This window comes from Nilaparvata lugens, chromosome 6, assembly GCF_014356525.2.
Source record: "Nilaparvata lugens isolate BPH chromosome 6, ASM1435652v1, whole genome shotgun sequence".
Classification (NCBI taxonomy): Eukaryota; Metazoa; Arthropoda; class Insecta; order Hemiptera; family Delphacidae; genus Nilaparvata; species Nilaparvata lugens.
The window spans coordinates 32,091,027-32,116,484 of NC_052509.1; the positions used below are offsets into that span (position 1 = coordinate 32,091,027).

Genomic DNA, 25,458 nt, shown 5'->3' on the forward strand with positions numbered 1-25,458 from the left:
TTCCACGCCTTCAATAGACGGGCTAGAGATACATATTTTTGCTATGTTTACCTAAGCTACGTATGTTTCATCGTATGTTTTCATTTTCCCTATGTTTTCATTAAGCTACAAAGTCAAAAATTGTGTAGGCCTACCAAATGTTCCAGACTCAAATTTCATTGTCAAGTGATCGATTGTTACAAAATAAAAATTTCACTCTCCACATTGAATCTGCTATAACAATAGAAGGAAAACATTAAGTGATGAAATAATACATCACATTAATGAGAAAACAAAGCTCTACAAATCTACATTCATTTTTATGATGCATTGTTGGAGAGTTGTAGGCGCTGAAACATCAAAAAATAGGATTAAAAGCTGTTATTCTAACAATTTTACACTTTTAAGAGCGTATATCTCGAAAACTGATGGAGATATCACAAATCACGAGAGGACAAATATTGTAGAGAATTTATAAATCTTCATTTCTAAATAGTTAGTCATGTCATTTGAACGCATTTTTCTCAAGATATGAGCGTGTAAGCAAAACATAGAAAAATGTAACTTTTAAACCACCCTCATCCCTTTAGCACAAGGGTTAGGGATGGGGAATTTTGAAATGTTCACCCCCTAACTGGTCCCAACAAAGCTGTAAAGTCAAAAATTGTGTTCAAAACATTCTCTCCAAATTCCTTTGTAAATTATTGGTCTATATTTTTGCATAACTGAAGATCTCACACTCAACACTGAAACTGCTGCAACAGTCGTGGGGATGTGCGTAATCTTGTGAAATTATACATAAGATTGAAGAGAATTTGATGCTCTATAAGTTAGCGGAGGTAGTGGTAATATGCGAGAAACCAAAAATGGTACCTTTGAACCACCCGCACCCCCTTAGAACAGCGGGTAGGGGTGGGGACTTTTGATATGTTTACCTCCTCAGTACCCTAAACAGAACTACGGGGTCAAAAATTGTCTTCCAAACTTTTCCCTCTATAACACTTTGTTGACTGGGCTATATGAATAGTCTCGTTAAATAAAATCATAATTATGCAATTCAATTTTATTGATAACAAGATCTTGTTCATAACAAGGAATTTTCTGTTAGAAACATGAGTTATTAACTTTTGTCAAGAGAAATTTTTTGACGATTCAGTCAAGTTAATAACTTTTTGTTAATAACTCGTGTTATCAACTCCGGTGTAAACGAAGCTTTAAAAGATTTATGTTTGAAATACAACCAGTGTTCATAAAATTTATTGTACAATGCTTGCTTTTAAGTCTCTACCCAATTTCAATTTGATCTTATCCCAATATGCAATATTATAAATTAATATCCATACAAGAAAGGTAAATACATGCAAGGTAAGTTTTAATTCACAAAGAAAGATAAAATAATACAAGATTACATCACAATTTGTTTGTATATATTCAAATGTGGGACCTTTGTCCCACCTTTGTGACTGTGTGTAGGCAGGACCTCCTAAATACCGGTATTTAGGAGGTCCTGGAAAAGCATGGCAATTTTCAAATCTCGCGCTTTGCTATTTTTGTTGAGAAGGATGAATAGGTGAATTCAATTATCAACAACTTAAATTTCAAATTGAATAAATTATTCTATCGAAAAATATCTCAAACCAAACAAAATTAGATTCAAATCCATAAGTATATTACAATGAAGTGTAAACTTTGGTAGTTGATTAATGAATGTTGGTAGAGTTGGTACGACTGACGTTCTTTCTCAGTTTCCGTTCTTTAGCGTGTCTTGTGTGTAGGGTTTGGAGTCTAGGATCTGATTTATTAACATTTCCAAAGTAAGTATTCAAATTCAAGTTATGTTATAATAATTTTGAGTTCTCTCTTTTATTATTACCACTTAGGTATTTTGTGGATGTACAAAGTTATATTTCGATAACTTCGTCATGGCTAACCGCGTTCATAATTACCGAGTTCAGAGGTTGCCCACGTTGTAGTTTTTGGTGTTATTGTCTCATTCAGTTTATTTAATAGAATATTAGTAAATTTCCTCTTTCCAAATGTTTTTTAATAATTCAACTCAGTAAATTTTCCAATTTTTTACCCGTTTGCAAAATTGTAAAAATTAGGTTAGAACAGGTGAACAGCTCGCAGCACCGCATTGAGCATGTGAGCATTTACATTTCAGACTTTTGTTCAATTGGAAAGCTGTGATTATATAAAAAAAATAGAAATGGAAACTTATTCAAGAAAAACATGAGTTAAAAAAATATTTGGCTAAACTAGGCCCAGTGCCAAAATACCTGTCATAAATTTTTTGGTTGGGACCGATTTAGTATGTCATTTTGAACACAAAATCACAAGAGTTAGGCCTAAACGTTGGTCACTCATCATAAATTAAAAAAAAAATAATTTTACTAACCTCACTTTGTTCATGACACTTCAAACACCTTTAATATAATTATTAGGTTAGGAAATTCATAATTTGGTGATTTTGATAATCAAAATGTCTGCCACTTAATAGGTTGAATGCATGCAAAATTGTGCTACTTTAAACTTGGTTTATTTTAAAAACAATAGTGACCGTCGTTTAATTTTTGTGCTCAAAATAACATACTAAATCGATCCCAACCAAAAATTTGATGATAGGTATTTTGGCAATTTGGGCCTAGAATTACACCAGTAATTCAACTCAGGTGTTCAAAACAAGTTGTAAATCAATGGTTCCTTTTTGAATGTGTCGGTAAGCTAGCTAGTCTCAGTTATATTCAAAATTTTTGATTGTTTTGAATTATGCAGCTAGGCCTATGTCAAATTTGACATAGGTAACCTTAACACCCCCAGGCGGTGTAAGTCAATACTCTTTGCAGGAATACTTGTAATCAAATTTTAGATTGAAATCGATTTAGTATGTTATTTTGATCACAAAAACTAAACGTCGGCCATTCATAGTTATTTTAAATAATAATTCAATCTAACCTTACATTCTGCAAAACTTTTTCCTAAATTATAATATTCAAAGTTGAATTGTCTAAGTTATAAATCCAAGTAGCCTATGTCTAAATATAGTGGTAATTTACACATCAAGCATTAATGCGTACTGCAACGTGTATTGAACAGCATCTCATTCATAAGTTTCATGATTAAGCTCAATAAATATGTACGTTACATGATATGATTTAAATGTAATAATTTTTTTGGTGTGTTTTTAGTATTCCAATTATAATTTTATGAAGAAATATGAAAATGACGCTTATTTTCCCGGGATATGTTGAGTTATTTGAGAAAAATAGATGATTACATGGTTTTCTTGTGATAATGATTGAATAACCTATAACAATAAAGAATATTGAAAAAGTATTGATGATATTAAACATATTTTCTTAGCATAGAGATTAGGTGAAAATAAATATGGGGTGTTTCAAACACTCCACGCAAGTATTTAGATTAGGTCTTAAAAGACCAATGCCCGGTTTCTCAGTCATTCAATAAACAACGCCATAGCTATTGAGTCAATAACTTAATGTATTCAATAAATTTTTATTGGTTTCTTACCCATATTTATAAAATCTATAGCTATGGAACAATGAATCTGGCAACATGGCCTGATCCCAAACCGGCCACTTTCGTAAACAAACTTGGTGCCGGTTGCACAAAAGCCGGTTAAATTTTAATCTTGATTAATGCCACGACAATCAGAGATCCGGCTTATCAAAAAGGCCTTCTCTGATTGGTTTTCGTGAAATTAATCACAGTTAAAATTAAACCGGCTCTTTTGCAACCGGGCCGGTAATCATGTTAACCAACCAAATCTTGATTGTTTATTCCATGATGCTTGTTTTGAGGTTAAGATTAAGGTTATTTCCTATGGTACTGACATTTTTTGGCTGATGCCTCCAAAACAAGATGGCTTACACCAGATAAGGGTAGCATAGCTAAAAAAATCTGTTCTATTTTAAAAATACTGGCTACCTACATTTAATATTTCTAACTTAATTTTTCGATTGCAACCGAAAATTTGATCCATTCCGAAAATTTGACATTTATTCATTCCATAAATATTTATAGGCCTGATTTTGGCACTATAGTTTATCGAGAGATTTATGGATTCAATAAGTTTATGGAGCGTTCTAAAAACGCATTTCTCATGTTTATCGATTCAATAAAGTTATTGATGGATGAACAGTATGGAACGACTGAGAAACCAGGCACTAAACACTTAATAACGATTATAAATTCGTAGAAGTAGACTACACTAGCCGAAACTAACGTTTTTATTATTATAAAATTGATTTGTCAAATTGAATCATCCAGAATAAGTTATATGTTGTGTTTCTTATTATTGTGTTCATGTTTTTGGGTAACCCATTTCATAAATTGTATTTTATGAAATCTATGATGAATAACGGATTTTATTATTTAATCTTGGCTTTTCCAAAACTTTCTATTACTTTTGCATTATGAATTGACTCAATCCAAATACAAGGAAATATGGGACTTTGCGGTATTGAGCACCTGTAGAAATTCATAATAGGATAACATAATAACTCTGTCATAACAACAATGTCGTGTTCGTGTTCATGAATTCTCTCTTGTGTAACAATGTAAGGAAACATATTTTATAAAACATATAATTGAAAAATATTTTTATGGGTTGGAAATTTAAAAGTTTGAATTATTGAGGTTCTACTTGAGTAATCTAACTTGAAAGAGTAAACCAAATTGTATACTCTTCGAAATTTGAATTGTTACTGTGATGATTTAATCTTAGGACACCTAATAAGCCTATAAAGGCAATGATTTGAATTTTTTACTGAGTAACAATTGAATTTTCAAATTATTCTATATGCTATATAAAGAAAAACATTTTTTTCATGTGTAATTGTGAGGTAACTATGTAATGAAACAGTTCCTATTCTTTTAAAATTTCTTGGATAGTGCTTGAGTTGTAGGCTAATTATTGTTATTCAATTCAACTATTGTCAAATTTTATTTTGTAGATGGGTGACGAAAATTGGGATGACGATCCAGTTCCAATGCAGACTGAGACAGTGGCACTTCCGGCCCCCGCTGATATTCCAGAAATCAAGCTTTTTGGACGATGGAGTTGTGATGATGTGCAAGTGTGGGACATGTCCCTCCAGGTACAGTAGTAGGCTAACAGGATACATTTATAGCCTATTCTGCTAATAGCCAGCCCCTTAGTAGCGTTCACAGCAACAAAGTCTTCATTTCTATTGAAAAGACAAGATTAATTATTTTTAATTTTTCATTATAGTTCAGGTTTTTTAGTTACCACTATTTGAAAATATTTCTGATCAAAAATGTCTTTGTGGGAAGTTGGATTGTTACCGTGATGATTTATAAATTTATGGCCTTGAGACACCGATTAGCCTAATCATGGCAATGATTTTACTCTCTAACTGAGTAACAATCTTAGAAATATTATCACCTATGGCTAAAATACTCCTTGATGTGGCAATTTAGTTGACTTCAAATAATTTTTTCATCAAATTTTACATTTATTAGGCTATACTATATTTAAAATTATATCATGTAAAAATATTTAAATAAGTTTTCTATTGATTAATTTATTTATTACATGTTTTTTTCAGCAACTCAACATTGTTCCATAAACTTCTCTAATCTTAAAACAACAAGAATACTTAAATCAAATTTTTCTTAAAATAGATTCATTTATTACCCGTGAGGTTTGATTTATTGTGTTTATTTGAGGCTCTTAAGCTGGCTACTGACGAGCGTTCCAACAAGCCAACAAAGACACCCAGAATGTCTTATGTAACAGCTGAGAATCAGCTGTTAGTGAGAATTGGCTGATCGATGCACATTCTGATCTGAGTGGCTTGTTAGTGGCCAGATCAAGAGCCTCACCTTTTAAAAAGCTCACTAATTCAAACTTCATGGTAAATAATGAATCTATTTTAAGCAAACTTTTGATTTATTAATGAAATATTTTTTTATTTAATACATTGAAGAGATGGCATTTATTGTAATTTTTAGAATATGAAAATGAGAAATATTCTCAATATCTTTATGGTTTGGAAATTCTAAAGTTTGAATTATTGAGGTTCTACTTGAGTAATCTAACTTGAAAGACTAAACCAAATTTGTATTGGCTACTCTTTAAAATTTGATTTGTTACTGTGATGATTTAATCTTAGGACACCTAATAAGCCAATAAAGGCAATGATTTGAATTTTTTACTGAGTAACAATTGAATTTTCAAATTATTTTATAGGCGATATAAAGAAAATGTTTTCATATACAATTTAGAGGTTATTATATTATGATTTTGGCTTGCGAGCCAGCAGTCGTGGCGATCGGTTGATTTTTGTTGTTGCTCCGTTATCTTTGTGCCGGTTCAGGCTCGTGTCAACTGATTGAATCTCTTTTACTCTATTACTACGGATTCTCCACTAAATTAAACTAATTGAAATGGATAATTCTGTCGAAAGTGAACAGTTTTTCAAAAGTGTGCTCGATAAAGTTGATTATTTTTTAGACGCGAAGTTCCAAGACCTAAAAAGTGATATTCGTGAATCGATACTAGAACTGAAAAACATTGTTCAGTCGATAGGAGGTGAATTAGATCAAGTGACTGAAAAGTGTAAATTTTTTACACCGGAAAACCGACGGAGCTGGAGCAGTGGCTGAGCCAGGGCGCCATCACAAGAAGCAAAGGACGAAAAACGCAGGGCAGCAACCCAGGGAGAAGTGCATAGCAGGAAAAGGCGAACGGTAGGAGTGTTAATAATTCAACCCATGGCGAAAAAGGTAATTCACAATTTCTAAATATTATTTCTGGAATTGCCATGGAATAAATAGTGTTTCTAACATGGACGCTGAACAATCTAAAATATTAAACAGTTGTAATGTAGTAGGAATAAGCGAAACTTGGGCCCACAAAGACATACATTTATCAATTAACTTTTCTGATTATAAATTGATTCTGAAAAATGCTATAAAGGACAATACTTTTGGTAGAGCGAGGGGTGGGCTCTTGTTTTTGATTAAAAAAAAGGTTCAACGTCAGATAATAGAGAGTAATGATACATTTATTTTTATTCAAATCAGAACTGAGTCCTTCTCTAACAATAATCATAGGACTTGTTTACTTGAGATACCAGTAATCATAGGAGGTGATTTCAATTGCAGAATAGGAGATCTCAATAATCCCTTTAATAGCGATGTGTTTCAGTACACAGACCTATTAGAATTAAGACTATCTTGTGATAAAATGGTAGGTAAATGGATTAGTTAGAAAACTATTTAATGTGATGCAAAAAAACTCATTCTGTTTGCTGATTGGTAGAACTAGAAATGATTCACCAGGAAACTTTACTTTTGTTAATAGAAATGGTAAAAGCATTATTGACTTTGGTTTGGGTGAACTTGAACTATTTACAGATAATAAAAGATATGACCGTATCAGACTTCATACTGTCATCGGACCAATTTCCACTTCTGGTTGAAACTGGATTAGGCGTCAGTAGGATTCAGGATGGGGAGGAGGGGTTACAAAACAATTCGAGCAGATTGGTGTGGTTAGCCGAAAAAGAAGACTTGTACAAAATGTCAATGCAGTCGTCAATCCGATTAGATAACCCTTGTCATAATATCGATGATTGTTACGATAACCTAGTAACAGCTGTGAAAGAGGAGGCTGAGAATATTTAGGTATGATAAGGATTTCTAACAGTTCTACTAATTTCAAAAACAAAGCATGGTATGATAAGCAGTGCATTGATGCAAAGAGGCCTCCGAGAAATAGCAATTTTAGTGAGGAAAATTTGAATACATATTTGTTGCAAAAAAATCGTATAAACTGCTATTGAAGAACAAGAAAAATGATTATTTCAATGAAATGAAGAATAAAATTTCAAAAATAGGCAATTCAAAGGAGTTTTGGACAGCTGTCAGATTTTTTAATAGTAGCACAGAATAAGCGATCAGATATGGATAGATTTTTTAAATAGAAAGTACTAAGCTGAATTGATTTCTCCGCCTTTTTTCTCAATGCTTCACACCCTATTTTAGATATAGTTTATAATGAAAAATCAATTTTGATTTATACACTATAAATATTCCAAAAATTAGGTTATGTTCCATACACTTGAATTCAGATCAAATGTTCAGTCCAAATATAGGTAATGATGGGAATTAGTCCCTCATCATTAGGCCTACCTATGATGAATTACACTGTGTGCTCCATTCCATGAAACCCAAAAAAGCCCCTGGCACTGATGGAATCAGCTACGAATTCTATAAAGCTATAAATGGATAGAATATAATATATTAAGGATGTTAAATTGCATTTTTACGAAGGAAAAAATTCCAACAAATTGGTCGAAAATATTCATTATCATGTTGCACAAGAAAGGCGAGCCTAAAGAGCCAAGCAATTATAGGATAATCGCTTTGATAAACTCTTTGGTGAAGATATTTACGAAAATCATAGAAAATCGGTTGATGAGTTAGATAGAAGTCGGAAAAATTCTCCCGGAAGGTCTGCGGATTTCGAAAAAATATAGGCTGTGTAGATAATATATTTACATTGAACTCAATAATATATCAGCAAGTAGAACACAAGAAAAAGGTCCTGTTCGCATTATTTGTCGATTTTGAGGCTGCGTTCGACTCTGTCCCCCACTACCATCTTTGGCATAAACTGGGAAGCCTCGGAATAAGCAGTAAAATAGTGAGGCTTTTGAGTGAGCTGTACAGTGATGCTGTTTTAGTGATAGGCGGTCATACAGTCCCAGTTGAGAAAGGCGTCTGGCAGGGTGACTCTGTGAGTCCACTTTTGTTCTCTCTGTACCTGTACGATATAGACACCTATTTTAGAAGCAGAGGTTTGCACGGCATCCCTGTCAACGAGGAAACTGATATTTTTACCCTCCTCTACGCGGACGATATCGTTTTACTAGCTGATAGCGTCCCCGACATGAGAAATAAATTGAGATCTCTGGAGAATTATTGCAGTAAGCTGAAGTTGGAAATAAATGTTTCAAAAACTAAGATAGTTCCGTTCCATAAGGGGAGAATGAGAAGATTGAGGCCTTTCCATTACTCAGGCGGGGAAATAGAAATAACCAAGAACTACAAGTATTTAAGTGTAGAGTTTTGCTCATCTGGTCGCTTTGGAGGGAACTGCGCGTCAACGATATCGAGGGCTAGATGCGTGACGGCCGCTATGATGAATGTTTTAAGCAGAGCTCGATCGGTTTGTTACATGGGACAGTAAAGTGAAACTATTCAGCGCAGTAGTTTTACCGATGGCCATTTATGGCTCTGATGTCTGGGGACTGAGCTGTCTCGAGCAGATTGAGAAGATACAACTTCACTTTTTCAAGAGGCTTCTCCTCCTGAATAGAAGAACGGCTAGTTGGGCAGTACGGCTTGAATCAGGAAGAATTATGATGGCGATAATATTTTACTGAAACTTGATATGGCTTATCAAGTTAATGAAAATGCCAAATCATAGGTACCCTAAAATATGCTTCAGGAGACTGGTAGAAATATATACCTCAAATAGCAACCAGCGCTTGCTGGATAAAAACAAGTTCAACTGGGCGCATCAATTAAACGAACAAATCGCTGTCGCATCTACGCAGTTCAATTTTCTTGGTAATGACGGTACAATTAACCCCGTAATTGAGAGTAAAATGTGGGAAGTGATTGCCAAGCACGCTATTGCTCTTCATGAAGCAGACAGAATAAGAGCATTAGAATCGGTCTCATGCCCGGCATATAAAACGTTAAACCCTGACTTAACTATAGGCGAACAACTTCTGCTTCAAACAGTCTATACCTGGTTCAGATGTGTAACTCAATTACGTTTAGCTTCCACACTTTCGATGTATTTATTTGTAGACAATAAAAGTATTTTGATAGACTGCACGGAATTGTGCCCAATCTGTAATTTGCGAGAAGACGAAACAGTGTCACACTTCTTAGTGCGCTGCCCTATGTATGCAGATGCAAGGAGGCAATATACTTACAAATATATTCAAAATGTAGTCAACGTCGAAGACCAATTAGTGGTACTATTGTCAAATGTTAGCACAGAGAAAATTTAAAACTTAAATAGCTATACACGAAGTGCGGTTAGAATTAGGGAATTAATAATGGACACAACAGGTTGAAGATTTAAGTTAAGATGCCAGATTATTCAAACAGTTTTTGTTGTCACTTCTATTGTTATTAGGCCGTTTTGATGCACTATTTTTGTTTTATCGTCATATTGTTATGGATAGATATTAAGTTAATTTCTAACTATATATTGATATGTTATCTATCGATGTGTTATGCAATTATTTTAATAGCATGTAAAAATGTAAAATTTGTTAGAGACAGTTCAAATGAAATATTAGTATTATTATCTATTGATATGTTATGCAATTATTTAAATAAATAGCATGTAAAAAGTTAAAATATTGTTTATGTAAGAGCAACTCTCTGTATGAGCTAACGCTTTAAACAAATAAACTTACTTATTTATATTATGATTTTGAAAGTTTATTAATTCCAGAAAATGTTGAACGGATTGTAAGTAAATGCACAAATACGATTGTTACAGTGATGATTAAACCTTAGAACACCTAATAAGTTCAATGATTGAAAATCGAATACACAGTAACTATTTAAAACTGAACTCTTTAAATACTGTAAAGAATGTATTATTTAATCATACTGAAGTGGAAATGTTTTGCGTATTGTACCTAATATTTTTTTTGAAAAATTCATTGGATTGTTACAATGATGATTCAATCTTAGGACACCTAATAAGCCTAGACAAGGCAATGATTTGAAATGTATTCTGAGTGGCAATTCATTGTATTGAAAGTTTTATTCTAGAACAAAAGCAATCTGAGATTCACAATAGAAAAAATATACTGAATTTTTATTCTGGGGTGCACCAATTGAGATAAAAAAAAGCGTTTGAAAAGCACCAATAGCACCAAAGCAGCAAATTTATAAAGCACCAATTGAACAAAAGCAATCTGAGATTCGCAATAGAAAAAATATACTGAATTTTTATTCTGGGGTGCACCAATTGAGATAAATTAATCGCTGAACAGCACATTGCCAATAATTTATCAGGTATCACGTTTTCTAAGTATTCCCGTAAGCGCAATCCAAGATAAATAGTTATATATATTAATATTTATGCTGTTTCCAAGATTCAGTTTGATCCCTAATTATTCAACTGAAATGTTTATTGGCTCTGAGCTCCTGTATGGTTTGTAAAAGTAATCCAGTTACCTATTCTTGTTAATCCTCAAAGATCGAAATTACTTTTGATATTTTGAAGGTTGGATTGTTACCATGATGATTGAATCTTAGGACACCTAATAAGCCTAAATGAGGCGATGATTTGAAATTCAATTCTGAGAAACAATTCAAAACTTCCAAATTTTAAATAGTTTGTCTAATGAATTTGAACGATTCAGATCAATTGAGTGGAAAATAGATAGAACTTTGTATCTTAGCCTATATAATACAGGAACATTTAATCTGAGCTTATGCTTACTGCTTAGGGAATGTAATATGAGGGTGTATGACGTTTTATTTGTTATGTTTTGTGTGTGTAGTTGATATGAGACGAGACAGAATAGATTTTTTAGAATGTAACTTATTTGCACAGGCTAATGCTGTGCCTTGGGCGCCAATCATCATTTCAATGAGAGATCAAACAGGCTTTGGAACTCACCAAAATTGTCAAGGAAATTTTATTTATTATTAATTTATTGTACAAAAAAATGCTATTCGTAATATATATGACTATGGTGGAAAAACCAGTTCGAGCCTGTACCATTTCTCTCCCAAGTTTTGATGAAAAGCTTTTGTTGACCAAAGGTTATGAAATCACACATCACTGCCTCACCACTTGAATAATTTTCGGCCCAGGAATAGTTATTTGAAAATTCTTCCCCTAATTTCTTTATTTTTTTTTAATTCATGGTCAGAAATCATTAGAAGGACAAGTTTCATGTGTTGTGTATAATATATCATGTGGTTTTGTAGGACTACATTGCAGTGAAAGAGAAGAACGCCAAGTTCCTGCCTCACTCGGCTGGCAGGTATGCGGCGAAGAGGTTCCGGAAGGCGCAGTGCCCGATCGTCGAGCGACTCACCAACTCGCTCATGATGCACGGCCGAAACAACGCCAAGAAACTCATGGCTGTCCGCATCGTCAAACATGCCTTCGAAATCATCCATCTTTTCACTGGTGAAGTAAGTAGCCCTATCTCTTATTGCTGTAAAATGTGTATATATATTACAATGTAGATGAAGCTTTTGTATTAATAATAAATCGGTATTTTTCTATTACACTTTCAAGCATGAGACACTACAATATTATTATAGTTGTTCCCAATACTAAAGTTTAAGGCTGTACGTAATTTGGTTGAGCGCTGCCACGGCTGCTCTGCTTGCGCGGTAGGTTGCGATGTCAACGCTTGACGCCGGGTCAATACGGACTCGCCGGCGTTATAGTCCAGTCACTATATACATTGGTGCTTGCAATTCATATTGTGACTCTGATTTTTTAATATATTATTTGGGTACATAAAAGAAGTCCAGAACCAATTTCTTCATGCAAAATTTCCTTGTGCTAGATATAGGGTGGCTCATAAACCTCGTATTTTCGGTTCATTTTCCAGTTTTCAGCTATTTCCGCCAAATCTCGTAATCGGACAGAAAAATGTGCTCTGGCCTTTTTTTAGATTATAAAATTCTGATTAAAATGAGATCATTTGGAACTCTCGATCTCCAATGAGTACTGAGTTATGATTTTTCAAAAATGAGTGAAATTTGAAGGAAAAATAAATTTTGATGAATTTTAGTTTTTGATCAACAATATCTTCCGATTGTTACCATTTATATGTATAATTGAAAATCCCTCTGGGCGTATTTTTGTGCTCTACAATCTGAGATCAGGTAGAGCGCTCTATCTCATATAGATTTCCAGGTACACCTGACAACAATGCTCCTTGGATTGTGAAAAACACCTAATTTTCAGCTCCAACCATCATCACCAACTACATTGTACTCACATTGATATTTCGCACAATGACATGAGTTCATGAAATGAAATTCTATGAGAATCACCCGTTAGATGCACTTCATTTCAGTATTTCCTAGTGGAGAGGCGCCCTTAAGGACACCTCAAGGATCAAAATTTCAAACACCTATAACTTTTGACACAATGCTCAGATTTCATCGTACTACACTTCATTCTACTCGGCTCGTCAAGGCGGTCCAAAATCATGCATCATAAGTCAAATTAGGTCGAAAAATGGAAAATTTATTGTTGAGTGTACTTAAGCCCCTATTCCAATATACAAAAAATGGCCAATTTCTATATTCAAAGCTATGTTTCTCGGTAACCCCTTATTATGAAAATCATAACTTGATCTTGTGTACAATAGAATTTTCTCTCCCATCTGCTGTAAACGATTCATGAAAAAATGTGTTCGTAAAGTGAGATTTGATTGTTGAAAAAAATCCGGAAATTGTAGATATATTTCTCATATCATGGGTTTTGGCAGTTCTATGATTGGGAAAAGTGATTCGAGATGAATTTTAGGAAACTGAGCTCGTAGAGGATGAATTTATCTACAATTTGGAATCAATTGTTAGTTTCTATGATGTATCAGACTCGTTTTATAAACTCTTGATCAACATTATAATCACGAAAAAATTTAAAAACTGAAATCGCCATTTTTAAAATTTTCTGTGACTTTCGAATTGTATTGGAATTATTATCTATTGGAGTGGGTAGAGGGAGACAATTTTCACATCCTCACTAGATTTGGAAATTTTATCAGAAGTATTTCACAAGACATGCAGCTTTGAATATAGAAATAGGCCATTTTTTGTGCATTGGAATATGGTCTTAAGTACACTCAACAATAAATTTTCCGTTTTTCAACCGAATTTGACTTATGATACATGATTTTGGACCGTCTTGACGAGCCGAGAAGAATAAAGTGTAGTACGATGAAATCTGAGCATTGTGTCAAAAGTTATGTGTTTAAAATTTTGATCCTTAAGCACGATTCTCCACTAGGAAATACTGAAATGAAGTGCATCTAACGGGTGATTCTTATAGAACATGATCTCATGAACTTATGTCATTGTGCGAAATATCAATGTGAGGACAATGTAGTTGGTGATGACGGTTGAAGCTGAAAATTAGGTGTTTTTCACAATACAAGGAGTATTTTTGTCAGGTGTACCTGGAAATCTATGAGATAGAGCGCGCTCTACCTGATTGTAGAGCACAAAAATACGCCCAGAGGGTTTTGAATTATCTAAATGGTAACAATCTGAAGATATTGTTGATCAAAAACTAAAATTCATCAAAATTGATTTTCTCTTGAAATTTCACTCATTTTTGAAAAATCATGACTTAGTACTCATTGGAGATAGAGAGTTCCGAATGATCTCATTTAATTCAGAATTGTATAATCTAAAAAAAAGGCAAGAGCAAATTTTTCTGTCCGACTACGAGATTTGGCAGAAATAGCTGAAAACTGGCAAATGAGCCAAAAATACGAGGTTTTTGGGCCACCCTGTACATAGCACAAGGACATTTTGCATAAAGAAATTGGTTCTGGACTTCTCTTATGTACCCAGATAATATATTAAAAAATCATAACTACAATATAAATTGCAAGCACACCCCCTTTTTATGTCTATATTGACTGGACTATTAATGCTGCTCGTATAACATGTGGCCCCTATTGCATTTGAAATGATCTATTTGAAAAATAGATCAACTTGAAGCGCTAAAATCAAGCTCGTATAAACTTATAGTTGTGTAAAATAAGTTGAGACTTGGCCCTCCATCCGAAGAAATTAACGCGAGAAAGCGAGAAAGTTTCTTTAGAAATAATTGAAATTATTTTTTCGATTGTCAAAAGTAGTCGGAAGATCGTATTTTGGTCTCCAAGGAATTTTAAAGTTCGGAGAGCGGCTGCATGGCATGCATTGTGTACCAAATTGTATGCTAAAAGCTGGAAACTTACGAGATATTTGACTGAATTATTTCAAACGTAAGCAGCTCTGATTGCCTCAAGAAAGGCTGTAATGAAACACTGCTTGGATTATTCGAGGCGAGGTTGTCATTTTCACTATTTTATAATCATGTGGCTTGCAGTTGCTGAATTTTTCAATCGTTCTGTATTTTGTTTTTGTTGATCCCAGCTATTGATAGCCTATGGTGGCACACCACCAGCCGCTATCCTTGACTTTGAAACTCTTGAGAGTCCAAAATACGTTGTTTCGAGTACTTTTGACAATTGGAAAAATAATTTCAATTATTTCTGAGAAACTTTCTCGCTTTCACCACCCACTTATCTTTTGAAACAAAAAAGTTTCTATCATATCGAAAATTTCATGTTTTCTACTCGAGATGTCTTGACATTGACGAACATATATATTGATTAAAAAATAACTATAAGTCGGATAAAAAGTATCCAGACACCAATGGAAAGGAAACATTCTCCCCGTTAATTTGATATAAAATTATTACGCATTACGACGCCCCATGATTCTGAGAGAAGTGATATTCAAAAGAAAAACAAATTTTCGCGATGTTTCCAATTTTATCATAAAAGTTAAATTTCTTTTTGATCCTTTAACCCTGAAACTTTTCTAGCTCTACTAGGTTATCGGGGATGATATTCTACATCCAATTCTGACGTTGAATTGGAAATTTGCAATTTTACACAATTTGGCAACCCTGTTATTTCTTGTGATGGAGGGCCAAGTCTCAACTTATTTTACACAAACTATAAGGCGCTTATATATCAAAAAGTAATAATCTGAATCACTTGGCAGAATACAAATCAAAGACAAAAGAAAAATATCACCAGTAAAACCTTTTTTTAGCCGCTCGCACAGCCTTAATTACTTGTATCCTAATTATTGTGTGGGATGTAATTGAGTATAATTTGCTTCTATTATCTCCCTCGCACATTATAAAGCCAGTTTATTTTTTATTGAAGTGAACTGGAAGAAAGTGTGCTAGATCAAATCAAATTTATTCATCTGCAGGATTCCGATATTTCGTGATTCCTTGAGTATTTTGACACAAGTTCTAAAATATAATATTTCATATTCATCGTCCAAATTCATATACTGTATTATAAGTTCATATTCTCATTATTTTCCAACTAATCTAAATTCTATAAAATTATGTAAAAATTTTATCTTATTTTGCACGTTGTTATTTGGAGTAATGATCAACTAATCTTGGGCTCGGTTGTACAAAACCCTGATAAATTTTAAACGTTATTAAATGCTACGAGAACTATCAGAGAAATTTTCTTTCCAGAAAAAAACCTTCTCTGATTGGTTTTCATGGCATTTATTCTTATTTTTTAAAATTCAACAGGTTTTTGCAACCAGGCTTTATTGTCTTATAATATATGCTGACATATGTTTTGCATTGTTTTAATCACAAGTTTACTCCTAATTCCTAGTTTACTTTAATTCAGTGTTGTTAATAGTACTGGTTTCTTATTAGAAAAGTAAATGTTTCAATGCTCTTCTATAGTGATTTTGTTATTGTAAAAAAAAAAAAACATCTCTGTGTAGGTTAGCTCTACAGAACCAAGCCAGATTGGCTTGATTATCAAATTTGTTAAAAGCATTTTTTTAATGGAGCATTTTCAAACTATGCGCATTATAAAGCCAGACGATTTCGTATTTAGAATTGTGTGGAAGAAAGTGTGCTAGATCATGTTCAAAATATGACTTAGTAGATTTCACAATGAATATCATTGATATCACGAGTATTTTGATACAGTCACTAAATCTTGGTTTCATTCTTTCGTACGAGGACAATTGGGCTTTGTCAAATTCTCCCCCTAAATAATTGTTATTAACACATCTTCTTTCTTTGTTGGGGCATGGCAATTCTGTTTCCTATAAAAGTAATTGCAATTGTCACAACCGCTGACAATGAGAAGTTAGTTCACTACTGCTGCCAAAAAATTCAATTATTAAATAATCGGAACGGACCTCATTCTCATGTTTTTACTTTGTAATGCGGATATCTTACACAATATCACCATCTTCACTACATAGGAAATCGAGTTCAATTTTTTTTAGAAAACACTACCGTAATTAATTGGTAAAAATGCCTGTATGAATTGATTGTTCGCCTGAGTCTTTTTGAACATAATTGTATGTTTTTTGTTGATAGAATCCTCTGCAGGTGCTGGTGTCAGCCATCATGAACTCGGGACCCAGGGAAGACTCGACCCGTATTGGTCGCGCTGGTACCGTCAGGCGACAGGCTGTTGATGTCTCACCCTTGCGTCGTGTCAACCAGGTAAGTTTTATTCAATCGTCACAAATATGAAGTTTAAGTGGAAATATTACTTCCGAATATATCATCTACTAAATCTCTTTTATTGAAATCCAATTGAAATGCAATTCTTGATATTCCCATGAAATTTTGCAGCATATTGCCTGGTATTCAATTTAGAATTAATTTTGTATTTTGGTCCTTCAAAATTATTTCTTTAATATGTAAATATTATCTATTTTAGTGATAATAATGTGAAATATCTCTTCTATGTTTGATTTTGAAGCATCTAAATTTAAAATTCCACTTTGTGAAAATAATTAAGGACTGAAAATTTTGTGAAGTGAACAAAAACAAGACTTAACCTATTTCGGACTATGTGTAACCTTAACTGAATTTGGGAGAGGAATGTTACCTTATTTTTTCTCTCCCTATAATTTTAATGATGTACTTATTGTATGAATCAATCAATAAAGAAATCTCGTTCCGAATCCGTTGTTTCGTGGTTGGGATAGTTCTGGAAACTCTAAGGTAGGTTTCCGGATCTCTTCCGTATATTAGGCAACGGATTATCCCAGTCTCGGGAAATGACGCCGCCTGGAAACAAAGCATTCACAGCGCATAGAAGTTATGGCAACTCTTGTAGTGTAGAACTCTGGAATAAGAGCAAAACAACAATGTTCGGTATGCATTTGATTTGACTAGTCATTTGGTCAATTGAATAAAAGTTAGCAATTGCTATTTCTAAATAATTTTAGAAGATTTTAAAAGGTGAGGAAACGCAGAAAAGCTGAGAAAACGCTAATTTTTGGCGTATCTTTGGCGTTATTTCAAATTCCTTCTAACACAACATATTGCACCCCAGCTGAGCTTCTGTAGTAAATTTGAACATTTTCTGCTTATTTGTTCTCGATAAAGCTGAGAAAACGCAGATTTTGGGCGTATCTTTGGAAAATTTTCCAAATCCGTTCTTATTGCGACTCAAAAGAGCCAACTGAACACACCTACCAAATTTGAAATGTTATGTCATATTTTTATCATATGTTAGGACGATCCAGTCGGGGGTCCAGACTAAACGTCTGGCTAAACGGATATGGCGAGCGAAGTGAGCCTGACGGCTAGTAATATAATATTCCCAGGAATAGCTCTGATTGAAGAAGCAGTACCCAATCAATTTTTCCGCGATAAATCAGGACCTCCTAAATAGGTATTTAGGGGAGGTACTGGATGAATTGGTATTTAGGAGGTCCTGGATAAATTGGTATTTAGGAGGTCCTGGATAAATGCATTTCAATCTTCAACTTGGTGCCAACCTAACAAAGTCAACTCAACTTAATGCCAACCTGACAAAATTTTTAATTTAGTTACCAGAACAACTGTTTCGAAGAGGTACTCTCTCTAGATTATAGTTCTATTATTAACATATGGTATGGACATTTCAATTATAATTTTAAGATATTGGAATAAGAAGTGCTAAAAGACGAACTTTAAACCCTTAAAAACCACCCTTAGAGTTGAAATATCGCCAAAAGATTTCTTAGTGCGCCTCTAAAGGGCCAACTGAACATACCTACCAAATTGAACGTTTTTTAGTTCTGCGAGTGAGTGAGTCATTCAGTCAGTGAGTGAGTGCAATTTCGCTTTTATATAGAAGATAGAAGAAGAAGAAGAAGATTTGTATAGCTAGAACCATGCTAGTCACTAGATTCTAGTTTTTATTCTGCAAAATGTCATGAGAAACTTGAGAATTGAATATATTTCAATGAAGGATATTCAGCAGATGTGTCACATAAGAAAAATTCCATAAAATGGCTACCTTTTTACTTCATATTTTATGAGATTCTTAATTTTCATATGACTTGAAAACTTTTAGCTTCAATGATCCTGAAACTATTACAGCAATACTGCTGTACCCTGTATAATTATATATTCTCCAATGATCAAAGAAACATTTGGCTTTAATGACGTGTTCCTCTGAGGAATGTAGAAAATTAATACCTTTTCTTTGTTTTCCATATCATTATTCTTCAATATACCATTATTGAACTTGAATGTCCTGTATGTTGTTCATACTTGTATAATAATTATGTATAATATTCAGTTTTTAAACTTTGTTTTTTTTTCATAAACACTCATTGTATTAAAAATTATTACTTTTTGAATCTTTTAGTATTCTCATTTTGATTTATATAACGTAATTTAAGGATTAATGACATCGCTATTGGTTTGTCATGATGTATGTACTATAGGAAATACTGCAACTCAGATAATTACTAATAGTATAAGTGTGAATTACTGTGATGACTTCATCTTAGGACACCTAATAAGCCAAAAGCATTGGCAATGATTTTAAACAGTTTACTGAGTTTTTCACACTAATACCAAAGCATTAATAGCGCATAAAAGTAAAGAGTGGCAACTCTTGTAGTGTAGAATTCTGGAAAAAGAGCAAACCAACAATGTTCGGTATGCATTTGATTTGACTAGTCGTTTGGTCAATTGAATAAAAGTTAGCAATTGCTAGTTCTAAATAATTTTCAAGTAAATGCTAGGATTCGAGTCAGCTGTATAATCTTATTATAATGAGAATCTATAATTGATCATTCTAGAATAATGTAAATTTTTAATGCTTTCATTACATCTATGTTATTTTAGAAATTTTTATTTGCTTCCATACAACGAAATGAATTTTTGAAATTTAAAAAAGTGCATTTCTTACAAATGTAATATTTGGACAGGCAATCTGGTTGTTGTGCACTGGTGCTCGTGAAGCTGCTTTCAGAAACATCAAGACGATAGCCGAATGTGTGGCTGATGAACTCATCAACGCTGCCAAGGTAACATTTTCTATCTCAAATTTGGAAAATCACCTCCATCATTTTTCATCACACTCTGTGATTTGCCAAAGTAACTCTCAATTTTCCTCACAGAAACTAAGTTGTTAATTAATACTATTTGGTAATAAAAAATGTTTTCTGTGTTCTCCTTTTGACAATCGATTCGGCTTTGGTTTCATGAGAACATTACTGTCACGCACAATGGACTAATATTTTTAAAATAATTGAGAATATTCACTTGAATAAATAAAACAACTTCACAATATTATCTATAATTCCACAACTTCACTTTCCGTTTGGCGGTATAGTTTGAGATATTTCTTAATGTGCGTACAGATATACACGCTGCGAACATGAGCAAATCACTTTTATCAGCTAATGCCAAGCTTTTTATATCTGTATCTTACCGTTTCTGTAAAAATACAGATATAGTCAGCTGATTAAAAGTGAATTGCTCATGTTCGCGGCGCGTATATCTGTACGCACCTTAAGACTATCTTTCCTTACTATTTTTTTTTCGCCTGATTTAATGCGGCGAAGGTTACATTTACTTGCCTTATTACACATCAATATATAAATATGTACTTGGTCTATTGGTGGTTGAATATCTGCGTGAATTGCTTCAATCGTTGATATAATTTTCTACGCATTTACGATAGAATTGAGTTTGATTGGATCATCAGTGTGAATTTTAATGATGACTATATTTCTTAGGACACCTATTAAGCCGTTATTTTTGGTGGCAATGATTTGAATTATAGTCCAGTCCACTGGTCGTTTTTCAGGAAACACCCCCGAAAGAATTTTTCTCGACGGTTCTATATATATATATTTTTTGGGGCGCTGAATTCGAATCTGAAATTTGCTGACACACCAGAGGGCGGCTTCACACCCAAAACCCCCAAAATTTCGGACGTTTTCCAATTTTCCCATTTTATCTCGCGAACCTCATGAGAGTTTCTCAAGAAAAATCATTCTCGACAAAATTAAAGAGAATAAGATTTCCAATAAATTGAGTGCGAAAAAATTTTGATACGTTGATCATTTCCATAGTCTCGTATATTCGAAGTTGCGTATCTTGTGAAACACTTCAGTTGAAAAATCGAAAAAGTAGTCAAGGTTGTTGAGAATTTTCTCCTCTTTCCGCTCCCATGAATCGTTTTCCTGATTCCAGTACCGTTCAAAAGTTACAGCTAATTGAAAAAATGATAATTTTCATTTTCTCATTTTTTCTGCGATTTTACTGTTATTCAAGAGTCTCTAAAACGAGTAAGATACATGATAGAAACTTGCGATTGGTCTCAAATGAAAGATAATTAAATGTTCTATAAGCTACGTTGTCTTAAACCCATCTTGCATGACTGTTTATTATCGAAAAACTGTCGAGACTGTGAAAATGAAGAAAATATCGCAAATTTCTTGATTTTTTGAATCAAACGTATCTTACCTCACGAATATATTTTTACAAAGTTCATTGAAGAGTCTCTAAAACGAGTAAGATACATGATAGAAACTTGCGATTGGTCTCAAATGAAAGATAATTAAATGTTCTATAAGCTACGTTGCCTTAAACCCATCTTGCATGACTGTTTATTATCGAAAAACTGTCGAGACTGTGAAAATGAGGAAAATATCGCAAATTTCTTGATTTTTTGAATCAAACGAATCTTACCTCACGATTATATTTTTACAAAGTTCATTTACCTCATATGAAAGAGGAGATTCTGTTCTTTAAATCAAGAAGTACCATTTTTATCATTTCGGTTTACCGAGATGCACAGTTTTGAATAGGCCTATAGAAATTGGTCAATTTTCTGTGTATTTAAATAGGGGCTAAAATACACTAAAAGTGGATTTTTTTATTTTTTCATCAAATTTCAATTATGATACATGATTTTGAACCGCCTTGACGAGCTGAGAAGAATGAGCTGTAGTACAAGGAGATCTGATAATTCTGTCAAAAGTTATAAGTGTTTAAAGTTTTGATCCTTGACGTATCATTATGACATACCCCCCACTAGGCAATACTGAAATTGAATGTTTCTAACGGGTGACTCTCATAGAAAATAGCCCGCGTGAGATGATTTCAGCCGAAATATGTATTTTTTGTCAGGAAGGCCTTGAAAAGGTATTATAATGAAAATTTTGTATTTTGGCTGTAGGACATGATTTTCTATTTTTGGGTATATCCCCCCTCCCCCCACTACTAAATTCGAAAATAAAAATCCTACTACTAAAATCCTGTTCATAATGAATTGTTCTATCACGTGATGTGTGGTTTTTTTATCTATACTAGAAAAATATCCATGTTAGTATAGGGTAGAAGTGGTAGGTTTGCATAATTTTGAAAACCCCTTAAAAAAAATACCCCTTTTTTGAAAATTCGTAGCTCCGGAACCAAAAATCCTGAACCAGAATCCTGCGCGACCACTCAATTTATTGGAAATCTTATTCTCTTTAATTTTGTCGAGAATGATTTTTCTTGAGAAACTGAAGGTTCGCGAGATAACATGAGAAAATTGGAAAAAGTCCGAAATTTTGGGGGTTTTGGGTGTGAAGCCGCCCTCTGGCTTGTCAGCAAATTTCAGATTCGAATTCAGCGCCCCAAAATACATATAGAACCGTCGAGAAAAATTCTTTCGGGGCTGTTTCCTGAAAAACGACCATTTGACTGGACTATTAGTATACTGAGTTTCACACTGATTATTTTAATTAAGAAAATATATATTTAATAAATATTGACATTTGTTAAACATTCCAATATATATAATAACATATTTATAAATGCTTCTTCAAATCATGATTTTATAAAATTGAGCATGAATAATACAGATTAAATTTATATTATTTAACTTTAACTGTAATTTCAAAATGTGTTAATTTTGTTTGCAGGGATCGTCCAACTCCTACGCTATCAAGAAGAAGGATGAACTGGAACGTGTTGCTAAGTCCAACCGTTGAAAATCCAAATTTTTATCATGTATTATTAAAAACATTTTTTGGAAAGTACTCTATGTTTTCATTCAAATTAACCAGACTGAGCTCTGTAAGTTAGTTTTCAATACAAAAGGCTTCAAGACGCATTCATACGATTCTTGAGGATGTACTTTGACGAGCACCTTTCGGATGCCTAGCTACTAAATAGCATGAGCCAATCATAACTATTCTGGTACATAGGCTACCTGGTTTCTAGGCCGACAAAGCGAGACTAGTAAACAAATTTCTTGATTGAGTTATATGTCTATAAATAAGACCTTTCATTTTTTAATGTTGAGTACTTTGCCTTTATGATACGGGTACTGTGGTAGAAAATTTCGACTGATTGATCAATAAGGAGGGAACCTAGCAATCAATCGATCAATTATTATCAAGGACCTTACAAAGGTGAACTCTATAAAATATCAGTTGAGCAGTCGAAGAGGCAAGTTGTGTTTTTGTTCTCTATCTTATCTGACCTTATAAAGTCTTTCAAAATGAAGTGCGATTTCTGTAAAAGTGAGGTGCAGGACCCCGTGATGTGTTGTTGTGTTCAAAATGTAGAATTGACTGTCACTTTTCTTGTCAGTCAGTTAAAGAATCGAATTTTCGTAAAATGTCGGCAGAAACTAAATCTAAATGGATTTGCTTGAACTGTAAGTCAGTCGGAGCAGGCTCTAAAGCGGCTGGGTTATCATCATCGACCGATAGTGAAAAGGAAGGTAAGAGTGGCAGTGCTTCTCAATCACGCTCTCTGTCTCAGGCTGACCTTAATGCTATTGGCAGTGATTCAAGCTGAACTGGCCCCCCTCACACAAGAATTTAGTGCCATTAGAGAATCAATTGATTTCATATCAACCGAATTCGATAATTTCAAGGAAGAACTTGAACTTGAACAGGGGGTTGGAGTTGCTTAAAACTTTCCTTCAGGAAAGAAGACAAGCAGTTGAAATCAATAATGAGATTAGTTGCCCTTTGGTAATCTGTCATGGAGTACCGCAGGGATCTGTCCTGGGACCTATATTATTTTTAATATATATCAACGACTTATTTAAGGGTGACTTCAATTGGGAAATAACTACTTTTGCTGATGACACTGCCTTATTGTCATACAATACAGACAATAAAATCCAACTTCAGTTAGATATCCAGCAGGATTTGGATAAACTATCGATCTGGTTTTCTTGTAATAAATTATCTATGAATGTACAGAAAACGAATGGGAGTCAAAGCCTTCCAGATCCTATACTTCTTCACTCATTTGACTGCAGACGAGACCAATGTGATTGTCCCATAGTTGAAATGGAATCCACAGTAAAATATTTGGGTGTGTTCCTGGATAACAACCTATCTTGGAAACAGCATATATCAGTCCTTGAAAAGTCTCTCCACTTTTACCTCAGAACAATGTTCAGATTGAAGGGGCTTTGCAATCAGAATATACTTATAGATATCTATTATGCATTTGCCCATTCAAGACGTAGTTATGGTTTGAGTTGTTGGGTTGGTGCCTATTACACTACTTTGGATCCTATAATTAAGTTACAAAAATCATTTATTAGAGTAGTTGCTGGCGTGGGTTATAGAGACCACTCTTCCACTATTTCTCCAATCTGGGATTTTGCCGCTGTCCACAAGGTATTGTCCATGTTTTACCTGATAAGTGGAAATGATGGTGTAACAGTGGACTATTGTGATTTGGTTGAGGGTCCCCATTTAACAAGAGCAGTGGTAAATCACAACCTACAAGGAGTCAGGCGAAACCGCACTCTTTTTAGGAAGTCATTTATTTTTCTTAAACTTAAATTTTTCAATCAATTACCCAATGATATCAAAATAGTTTTCAGGTCTAGTGAAATCTATTATCAAGAATGGCTTGTTTTTCTTTCATCCTGTGTGATGATTAATAGATTACCTATTAATAGATGATATTAATAGGTATTATAATTATTAATAGAAGATTAATTTTTCATATATTTTCCTTGTTGAATTTGTATCTGCCAGCTTTCTCTGTCTCTGTTTTGTTCCTTGTCTAACTACATTGCTCTCTAATTGTAGCCTACTCCATCATGGGGACGTGATTTTATCACTTGCATGGTTGACTATTTCCACATATTTTTCATTTATAGCTGTATAGTGTAGGCAAGAAAGGAGATATATCAGTATTATTATTCATTTTTTAATATTTAAGTGATGAATTTCCTTTATGTATTATACTTCATTATTATGTGTCATTATCATTATTTTAGTATTCCCACACAGCACGGTTATGTATATCTGATAGGTATCAGATACATATCCTTGAAACCTACAATACATATCAGAAACATACGGATGCATATCTGA

At 33.6% G+C, this 25,458-nt stretch overlaps 1 protein-coding gene across 2 annotated transcripts; it reads left to right on the forward strand.

Moving 5' to 3' along the window:
- The first annotated feature begins 1,522 nt into the window (after positions 1–1,522).
- Positions 1,523–23,144, forward strand: LOC111058630 (40S ribosomal protein S5). 2 transcript variants are annotated; one of them, XM_022346176.2, is made up of 6 exons: positions 1,523–1,793; positions 4,956–5,099; positions 12,004–12,213; positions 17,195–17,323; positions 20,038–20,136; positions 23,029–23,144. In XM_022346176.2, exons 2-6 carry the CDS (start codon positions 4,956–4,958, stop codon positions 23,095–23,097), a joined length of 651 nt encoding a protein of 216 aa, XP_022201868.2. In that variant the 5' UTR covers positions 1,523–1,793; the 3' UTR covers positions 23,098–23,144. The 2 variants fall into 2 exon arrangements, with proteins under 2 accessions (XP_022201868.2, XP_039286585.1); XM_039430651.1 differs by having other exon boundaries at positions 1,683–2,124.
- Positions 23,145–25,458: the final 2,314 nt, after the last annotated feature.

Coding starts and splice junctions, on each gene's coding strand:
- LOC111058630 (XM_022346176.2), top strand. CDS start 4,956: ATGGGTGACGAAAATTGGGATGACGATCCAGTTCCAATGCAGACTGAG. Junction 12,214..17,194: donor TCCATCTTTTCACTGGTGAA/GTAAGTAGCCCT, acceptor TTTTGTTGATAG/AATCCTCTGCAGGTGCTGGT. Junction 17,324..20,037: donor CCTTGCGTCGTGTCAACCAG/GTAAGTTTTATT, acceptor ATATTTGGACAG/GCAATCTGGTTGTTGTGCAC.